Source organism: Heliangelus exortis, chromosome 7, assembly GCF_036169615.1.
Source record: "Heliangelus exortis chromosome 7, bHelExo1.hap1, whole genome shotgun sequence".
NCBI classification, from domain to species: domain Eukaryota; kingdom Metazoa; phylum Chordata; class Aves; order Apodiformes; family Trochilidae; genus Heliangelus; species Heliangelus exortis.
In genome coordinates this window covers 17568867-17578919 of record NC_092428.1, presented here as the reverse complement: position 1 = coordinate 17578919, position 10053 = coordinate 17568867, and the positions used below count along the sequence as shown (strand labels likewise).

At 42.2% G+C, this 10053-nt stretch overlaps 1 protein-coding gene across 7 annotated transcripts in view; it reads right to left on the bottom strand.

Annotated features, from left to right (window-relative positions):
* Positions 1-1029: 1029 nt before the first annotated feature.
* JMJD1C (jumonji domain containing 1C) overlaps positions 1030-10053 on the bottom strand; it is a 163981-nt gene continuing 154957 nt past the window's right edge. For all 7 annotated transcript variants that reach the window (XM_071749117.1, XM_071749118.1, XM_071749119.1 and 4 more), the window contains 4 exons: positions 9785-9924; positions 7384-7560; positions 2190-2321; positions 1030-1921 (listed from right to left, as the gene is read on the bottom strand). In XM_071749117.1, the coding sequence (XP_071605218.1) occupies positions 1832-1921; positions 2190-2321; positions 7384-7560; positions 9785-9924 (539 nt within the window). In that variant the 3' untranslated portion in view covers positions 1030-1831. The remainder of the gene's footprint in view (positions 1922-2189; positions 2322-7383; positions 7561-9784; positions 9925-10053) is intronic.

Here is a 10053-nt window from a genome sequence, read left to right as displayed (position 1 = left end):
ACACGGGGTGAGCTGTGATGACAGCCCTGGGCCAGGCCCCAGCAACTGCTCTTTGTGTGGACAAAAAGCAAGGGGGGCTGAGATGGCCATCTGCAGCAGGAAGGCAAATTTCAGCAGCCTCAACAGATTTCGCAAATGTTACAAGCACCTCATTGAGACTCAACTCAAAAGGGTAAAATATTTAGACTTCAGATTCACTCTTTTACATAGCCTGAAATTAAAAAGTGCAACAACAGTCCACCTGCAAATGTACACTGGCAGGTGTTGAATCTTCAGGCAATGCTCTGCCTCTGCTACACACTTAGAGGGAGAGGCTGCATGTGGCCAGGTACAAAGTCAAGAAGTCAAGCAAAGGAATATTAACTCAGTATTTTTCTTAGCAACTTCAAACAAAAAAATAATAATAAGCTAAAGAGGTTTGTTGCTGGAACCAGAAACTGCTTCCATGTTTCTTTTTTCTGAAGATAATTTATACGTTTTTTTTTTTTTTTGGTGACCCAAAAGCTGGTCAGATTTTGTCAGACCATGAGCAGCACCCAGGGTAGTGACTGTCCCCTCTGGGACACATCATGAGCTCTCTAGCAGAGGCAGCTAATATTTAATACAACATTTAAACTTATTAATTACTTAAATCCATTTACACTTTAAACCAACTCCAAGAGCAGGAATTCTACTCAACTCTCTATTATTAAATAAATATTTTTTTTTTAAACATCCATTACTCTGCTGTATTACTCGAACTGTGAAGAGCCAAGATGCTATAAAAATTGTCCTATAGAAATTCCTTCCCCCCAACGCCCAAAGTCATTCTTGGATTAAAGACAGGGCACAAGCAATATCTGAATGGTTTTATTCCCAAGGAGGGGCTCTCTGGCTCAGCCACTGGAGCTGTGTTCCAGCACTTCCTGTCGCAGTTTTGTCCCAGGCCCAGAGAGGGCAGCTGAGAGTTTCCAGCCTGAGGCTGTGGGATCCTGGAATCCATGAGGCACCGCTGGGAGCCAACAGCTAAAAAACAACCACCAGACAACATTTGATAAAGTCATTTTAATGGAAAATGTAAAACCCCTTTCAACTTCAATGTACAAAGCATGTGTAACACTTGCACTTTAACAAATTAAAGCAAGCCAATGTTTTAAAAAAATACATCATTGAATGTATATATGTATATATTTACACAGCATATTAAGTTTAATATTTAGCTTTAAAAGTTCACATAAATTTTACCAAAATGAGACAATTTTTAAATAAATTACACCTTTCGAAAACGTTTAATTGTACACTGAATAGCTTCAATAAAATACTGAAGTGTCTGTATTTAATATCTACTTTATATACTTTATATTTACAAAGTTTACAATTATTTGGCAGTAATTTTCAGATTATGACATGACTGCTGTGCGGACTCAGCAAGATCCCAAATGCAGGCAATAGCTGGTGTTTGTGTCCTACTCTCACAGTAACTGTCTCAATGTAGTGAAAAATATCTGAATTATTTTAGCAAACTGTACAAGTCACATTTACATTTGATCAACAATATAGCATAGAATTTTGTGTTTTTTTCCAAAAATAAATACATCATCTTAAATCTTTGACATTTCACAAACTTCATGTACATTATAATACAGGACAGCAGACTGCTGCTCAATTGTTTGCAAGTCTAAGGTGTAATCACAGTGGCTGTGATACAAGCTCTACCGTTGCAGTGTCAGTAAATGCGATGACTGTTTTCTTGGCACTGATGGTTTGTGAAGCTTACACTAGTGTGCATACTTGTTCAGATATTAGAAAAAATAACCTCCACTTGATGTTCACAAGAAATAGCAGAGAGCGCTCAGTTTTCATCCATGTCTTCCATTTCACCTTCGTGAATCTTCAAAGCTCTCACCATTTCTTTAACTGCGTGATACAAGATATTTTTAACCTGCAAGAACAGACAGATTTTGTAAGGAACTCTGCATCATACCTGCCTTTAAGACTGAGAGGATGGTAAAAAAAAAAAAAAAATTAAAAAAAAATAAAACCAGCAATTCAAGGGAGAGTCATTTACACCCCTGGCATTCATGCTGCTGCTCATTGTTATTCTGTGTGAACAGCATCAAGGAAGTGGCTCCACGAACAGCTCCGCATTTCAATGAGCCTGAGCATGCCCTGCCCTCCCAACAGCTTCCAGAGAAGAATTCATTTCCTACCTGCAGTTTATCATCATAATTGATTTCTTCCTTTGACAGCCTCAGCTCCTGCGTTAAGTGAAAGGACTGCACGAGATGTTCTGGAGACACAAAGTCTTCGGTTACTTGAACGCAGCTGTGAAAATTTTGCACCTATCCAAAATGACAAGAAGAGATTAATAATTAATATTTTGGGGGTATCCTCTGGCAGCGATATCTGTGAAAACAGTGAGCCCTGAGATCTCTTCAACCACGGGCTTCTCAGACTGAAGGGCAACCGCATGAGTTTTACATAGCAGTGAGTGCATTTGTCTTATTTACACTGCCTTCTGGCAAGGGGGACACTTTGAACAACACACATCTGCCTGTGCACCACTGCTTCTTCCTGTAGATGGCTCTGACACGAATTCAACACACTCCGAGGTGTTATTCCACCCCCGTTCAGCTGCACAGGCACTGCTGCTGTGCACCATTACCGCAATGCACCGCGCAGGCGCAGAGGGGCTGAGCCGCAGCCTTGCCCCGCGGGACCCAGCTCCCCCGCACCCACGGGGCACCCCACTGCACCCCTGCTCTGCCAGGCACAACTGGCCACGTTTGCTGAAAAGTAACTGCTGGTGGAGATATTTTAAGAAATAAGGAATAAAAACATGAACCAAGGGGCAGGTTTACAAGCAGAAAGGAAAAAATAATTTCCTTTTTTCTCTAAAGGCTTATTCGTACTAATGAGAAGTAACTACTGAGAGAAACTGACACCATCTCCTGCCACCCAGGTTGTGTCTGGAGGACAGGGGAAAGGACAAAATGATCCCTGTAAACTCCTGTTTACACTCTTCAGAAACACACAGCATTGGGTTTACACCCCCAAGCCCTTACAAATCACACTGTTTCTACAGCATGCCAAGAAACTAATTTCCCCAAATTCCAACAACTGCTCATGGTTGTGCAATGTCAATTCTGCTTATTTAAAAGCCTGGAGGGGTGGGAGGGAGCACCTTCACCATTCCAGCAAGCCCTCCCACCCTGCTCAGTACTGATGCTCTCTCTTATGTTTTAACCTCAAGCCCAGCAACACAGTTTTGTAATGCATACTCTTCAAACTTCCATTCTGATATGGAACACAAAAAAACCTTTGGGGACAACACAGCATAGGACACAGCACTTATCTAAAAATTACCTTCTTCTTCAGAAATGCTGCCCAAGTGCTATTTTATTAGGTTAGCAGCCCTTTCACATGTGTTGTACGTGAGCCTTTCTGCAGCCTAGCAGTCATGAAGGACAAAAGCAGCACCACTTCCTCCTGCAGATTACTTGGAAGCAAAACCATTCTGGAGACAAGAGGGTTTGTTGAGATGCCACACAATTTGGAAACAGCAGAAAGCCAGGAGCAAGGAGACAGCTGCAGAAGTGGCCCCACAGGGCTCCCAGCAGCACTCAGGGAATTTCACAGAGCTGCAGCAGAAAGGTCTCTGTGCAGCTCCAGCCCCCTCTTCTGCTTCTCACCTGTTTCCAGCCTCTCCCTGCCCCTGTTTTACTTTACCCTCCATGCAAATCCCACACCACTCTTTCACTTTCTCCTCACCAAGAGAAGGTTTTACTGATTTCGACACCCTCCTGGACACCCTGCTGCCCTCAGCTCTTTCAATCTGCTGTGCCTTAAACCTCCTTCCTTTCCAGGGCCCGTCTTGTTGGGGTGCAGGACCAGATATTACCCAGCCAGGCTGGTCCTTAACATGGGAATGCCCTCCTGACAGCCCAGGCAGTTCTATTTATAATATTTATAAAACAAGCTGATACAATGACACACACAAATAAGTATGTTTAGCAACAATTCCCCCGAGGTTCCCGAGGCTGAGGACTAAGCACTCCCACGACTCTGCCAGTTCCAGCTGAACCCAGAGAACGTCCTGGCCCTCAGCCCACACACAGCAGGGGTTTTCCAGCACAGCCCGGCTGACAGGCGAGGGTCGGAAAAGACCTCGGCTGGGCCAGAAAGGTGAACGGGCAGGAAGGAAACCATCCACCCCCACGGACACGGCTCCTGTCCTGAGGCCGAGGCTCCGCCTTTCTTCACGCCGCTCGGCCCCGCATGCGCAGCTCCCGCACATCAATGCCCCGACCCACATCCCTATCGCAACATCGCCAGGATGTCGCCTCACCTCCAGCCTGTTATTTTACAATACATAATCCTGCTGTTAAATCAAGATAGCACCACTATAAACAACAAGATTATAATAACCTGTTCTACTATGAACAAGTTTTGCATGTAGCCTGAACAACACATTTCCATCACTGATGCAAGTATTTCCAGCTTTTAATTCAATGCTGAAGCATTCCACAAATTTGGGGTCACCAAATTAAGACCAGGGAGGGCAGCCTTAGAAGACGGCTGTGACACAGCATGACCCAGAGCAGAGCAGCAGAAAGAGCAAATCGTTCAAAAGAACAGTAAAAGCCCCTTTTTTTTAAGCTGGGGAAGTTTCCAAGGAGAGCTGAGGGCTTGCTGTTCCCAGTGCCAGTGACAGAAGAGCACCCAGATGTTTGCAAGCAGAGGACACTCCAAGCTCCCCTACTCATACATCCAAGAAAGGAGATGCAATCCTACACTGCATCACTCAGTATATTCAGGGAAGCATATGCAAAGGTGACCAGCCCAACACTACCTATTTCTGGTTTCCCCAAGAGAGCAATTCCTCCTGACCAGCACAGTTCGAAGGAGAGGTTCTCCTTCCCTCCCATCCCACCACAGAACAGTCTGACTTTACTGAAGTGATCACAAAGGGGATGTGACTGCTGCCTGCACATACACAGGGAGCAGGGCAAAAAACCTGAGAAGCCAGACAAATGCTTTATGCTACCATGGAATATTAAGAAAAGGTTACTTTAAAAGCTATGCATGAATCCATAGAAGCTGAAGGAAAAAAGGAACATCTAGAAGGAATACACTCAGCCTCCTCTGTGTCAAAGAACATGTAATTCTATAGCAGTGGGTTAGAAGCAGCAGTGTGGCAACAATCCTGGCTGGCTCCAGGAGAGCAGGGTCTAAGCCACATTACGCAGTGACCGCAGGCAGCCCAGATCCCTAACTCCATCCCTCAGCCTGATTTCCTCTGCTCCACAACATTAATAAAAATGCTAATTTCCACCAAATTTAGTATCAACTAATTCAGTTTTAATTATTAAATATTCATGATGTCTATGTAAATCTGAAACAACATATAAACTTAACCTGGTATGTATTCCTGTTCAGACTTATTTTTAGGTGTTTAAAATGTGCTTTGTATATAAGAAGTGTTGGTGCTGATCCCTAAGGTCAGTATTTATGCATCTCTACACAGAGTACTATACATGTACATGAAAGAACATGATGCTTTCATTTCCTCCTACGCAGTAGATTCACAGGAACTTCTTACTGAAGATGAAAAGGTTCTCAGCTTCACCCACTAAGGTTTAAAAACATGATGTTATTAACTCCTTAGTGCCAGAAGCTAGAGAATTACCACTTCAAACACAATCTGGAGTTTAAAGCCAAGGAGATAAAGATAAGAGTGGTCTTATTTTTGGTCCTTAAACCCATGAACTGCAGGGAAACCTGGAACAGTCGTGCTGCTTCGTGTTTTATAATCTGTACACCTTTATATAATTCCACGTTCTATATAAAAAAAATTTCCCAGGTTGTTGGGTATTTTCTGTGTGTTCCCTTTTGACTCTTGTATCTTGGGCATCATCCTTGTTTCGAGAGATCAGAATAAGGTTACCAGAGGATGCAATACAAATCTTGCCAACTCTGGGAATCCTAACTGCTTTAGCCTAACAGGAACCAAGAACAACAGCAATGCCAGATGCTCATTCCCCTTTCTGAAGCAACATCAAGCCCTGGAAACACGGTACAGGAAAAAGCCACCTACAACAACCCAAGATTTAGTCACTCATGTTTTTCTTTCCTCTTTATTTTGCCAGAAAACAAAACCACACAGATCACACAAGGTTCGCACACCACCACATGAAACCCATCTGTAGACTTGCAAGAATGACAAAGGAGTCTGGTCTGGGTAAGGTACCTGCTGCACTCAGTGTCACCCAGTAAGTGACACAGCCAGCAGACAGATTAAGGATGTAACACCTGTCATCACTACAACCCAGCCATTTTTTTCAAAGAGTAAATCCTCCTGCCCTGGTCACGCCTGGTCAAGCCATTGTTTCCTCTCTGCCCAGAAGAGGCAGCAGCTGGAAGCTGATCTGCAAATCAGAAAACAAACAGCATGGCCTTCAGAAAAGCCTGGCCTTGCTTGAACCCAGGTGGAGATCAATGATAAGTTTCACAGCAAGATGGTTTACAAGCCCTGCTGCAGGGTGGGGATGCTCATCATGCCTTGATAGCCAGCCACCTAAATACTGGTGCTTGAGAGCTGGCAAGGCAGCAGGCTGCATTTCCTGTTGAAATGAGAAAAGGTTCACAGAGTGAAGGAAGAAATATTCCCAGAGCTGCCCAAAAATCATGTCTAAACAACTCTGCTTTCTTCTTTCACCAAGAAGCAGACTGTGAGAAAAAAGAGCACCAAACAAAATGAAAAAAAGCTTTGTGCTAGGAGAGGACTGAAGCTTGCCACACAAATCCATACTGCTTCTCCAGAACCAGCCCACTGGCAGTACTTTTTCCTACATAACTAAGAACTAAATCAGCCCATCTGCTGCAAAGGTCACTCTTTCTTACAGGAAGGAAAGCTGCAAGAGGGATAATGTATTACAGAAACATCTTGTTGCACCCTGACTGCCTCTACAATTCTCTTACAGCTGAAGAAAGAGACAACTGACATCCAGACCTATTTTGGTTCTGAACTTCTGGTTTGGCAGTAAAAAAACAAACCAAAACACTTAACAACAAGAAACCCACACCACCCTGACTCTGCCACACCTACCACCAGTTTGTTTAGAGATTCAATAATGAAGTGAAAAGTGGAAAGAAGCTGTTAAGAGTCTGCTCATTTTTTACCTTAAAGGAAAAAAGGAGTTTTTATTTCAAGCATTCAAGCTGCTATATATTAGTACTGGCTAGTCATCTATACAAGCAAATGTTAATTTACTAGACATTCATAAACACTAATAGCTACCAGTAGGAAAATAAAATCTGAGTACAGATAGAGTTACATCTTTGAGAAAAGTTACTGTATTTATGCTATTTAATCTGGTATGTCTTTAAGCAGATGTACATTACCTGATGAAGTGCTCCTGCTGGCAGAATAATGGCATCACCAAGGAACTGAATAACTGTACAGGTTTTTACTCCGTATTCCTCAAGAAGTCTTTGGCGAAGTTTCTTGTTCACATACCAACTCTGATCACGTATTGGATCATGCTCTGGTAAAACTTCTAAGCCTTGCTCTTTTGCTATCTGTAAGAACAAAAACCATCCTAAGTTACCTTTAAAAGCAACTGAACCTTGTGCTGACAACTTGTAAGTATACTTATGAAGCAACACAACTTTGTTCCAATACCCAAAGGAGAATTTAAGCTAGAGATTCAAAAGACCCTCTAAGGAACTGGCAAGCCCCACTGCACTGAGGATATCTACAGACAACACTTCAAAATGTAAAGCTTTAAAGAATCCAGCACAACAGCCTATTAATAAGCAACACGTTTGCTGTGTGACTTATTTCATCAAGGAAATAAAATCTGACCCAGGACTTGCTGTGCTGCAAATTCCTAAATCTCACAACATTCAGTTTTGAGATGGAAACTCAATATCACAACCTTAGCTCAGTAAGAAAGCAGCAGATAAAACTAAAGGTGACACAGTCCTGGGAAACTTGCTCTAGGTGACTCTGCTTGAGCACAGGGCTTGATAAAAGGACTTTAAGAGATCCCCTCTCAATCTCAACCATTGACAAGAAGGCATTTTCCAACCACCCCATCAAGGAATTCAGAAAAAATGGACATAAAGAACCCAAACTTCCTGACCGTGGTAGATACAACTCCAACAACCATTTCTTATCAAGTAAACCACAGTGTTCACTTTTTACCCCATATCATTTGCCAATTAATCAATCATAGTGACTAATAATAAAGAACACATATCCAACCCATCTGTCCTGACTCAGGAGACAATTATCTCATTAAAAACATAGGGTTTGACTCATATTGATATTAAATATAGTTAATTATGTGATGCAGAGATTGAAACTTCTTGTGTGTTATCGCTCTTCTTCTGTACTAAAAAGATACTAAGATTTTCTCTCTTTTACCAGCAGGCAAAGTGGTCCCAAGGTCTAGTCATATTATCTCCAATTTGGTATTTAAAAAATACCACTACACCAAAAATACAAGGGGGTACACAATTCGTTTTGGATACTGTGGCAAGCTGTAGCCACAAATGACTAACTTCATAACATAGCATCATACTTTAAACCTGCTTGCTCAGCAAGCTTCAAAATATCCCTGACTTACTCTGAAAGAAGAAACCCTGAGTAATACTCATTGCCCACCTATTTCCTTCCAATCGTGAGTCTGTTCACAGTGCTCTTTTCCAACCATCTCCTTTATGAGCATCTACTTTCTGAACGAGCAGAAAAGCCTTGCTGTATAATTCATAATCTCCTGGACCTAGCTCTATTTTATTTACTAGTGCTTATTTTCCCCCACAGTTCAGCCTGCCAAAAAGCCAATGTTTGAGTCACCAGAGGACAGCTGTGCTGGGACTGAAACACTGCCTTATTGTCCAAGAGAATCTTTGCTGATGAATTTTAGGCTCTGCCTGCTTGCAGCAGGGACCTTGGCCTCCAGCCTGTATATGGGCCCTTTGGCTCAGCCAGTTAAAACTCATCAGCTTTCTTCCCACAGTAGAAGACACTGAAGACTTCCTTTCCTCAAGCAACCACTTCAGTTATGTTTTGGTATCTCTAAGTTACCCATCAAGACTGCCTTCTAGAGGATGAAAACATCCTCAAGATGAGGCACAGAAAACTGCTCCCAATATGGTATCGCTAAATTTGAGGCCATTCGTGACTACCAATGGCCCACTGGTGGCTATTCATCCCACATGGTAAGTAATGGCCTGAAAGGTTCTGATGTGGCTCTAACTTGTCCATCATATGCTTTTAAAGAAAGATCTGCACTGTAGGTAAAGCTGAAGAAGTTTGTTGCTCTTGGGTACAAATATCCTCCCATGCTCTCATCTTCACCAAGAGCCAAAGCACGTTCTTTGAGCTCAGTGGCATGACAGAGTCCTTAGCAAAATCAGTGGCTGCCAGGTTGCAAGGTTGGGATTTTTTGCACTGGAATATTCAATGATAATGCAGGAGTGCATAGGTGACAGAAAAACATTACAAATGCCAATACTAAAACTGTAAAAAATTTCCTTTTTAATACAGACAGGGAAAGAATGTATCTCCATGAACTCCTGAACTTTCAGAGTTGGCAGGCTAGCTGAAAATCTTAACAGGTGAGTACATACATTATATATTTTAGTTGTTAACTGATTTAGCAGGTCAATTATGATTTATGTGCTGCAGATGAAAGAATTTTGCTTCCCCCCCGCTTCCCTTAACCTGGGGATAGAGTCTGTGATTTTGTCAATTTACTAGTATTGTATTTATAAAATTATCTATTAAAAATCTAACCTTTTGCAGAAACTCCCTTATCTTGTCAGCATCTTTGCCAGCATAAATGTGCCATAAAGCACCAGGTAATTCACTTGAATCTTTCAATCGCTTCCTCAGAAGGTCATCCAAGTCCTCCTCTTCAAACTTCTTCAAAACTCCTGAGATTCAACATAAAAACACTTTTTAAAAGTGAGACAGGAAAAATCAGTGAGACAGAAACACCTTATTTTCTGGTGTTCAAATTTCTGGACTGAGACTGAGCAGATAAAGTTCAATGAATATAACAG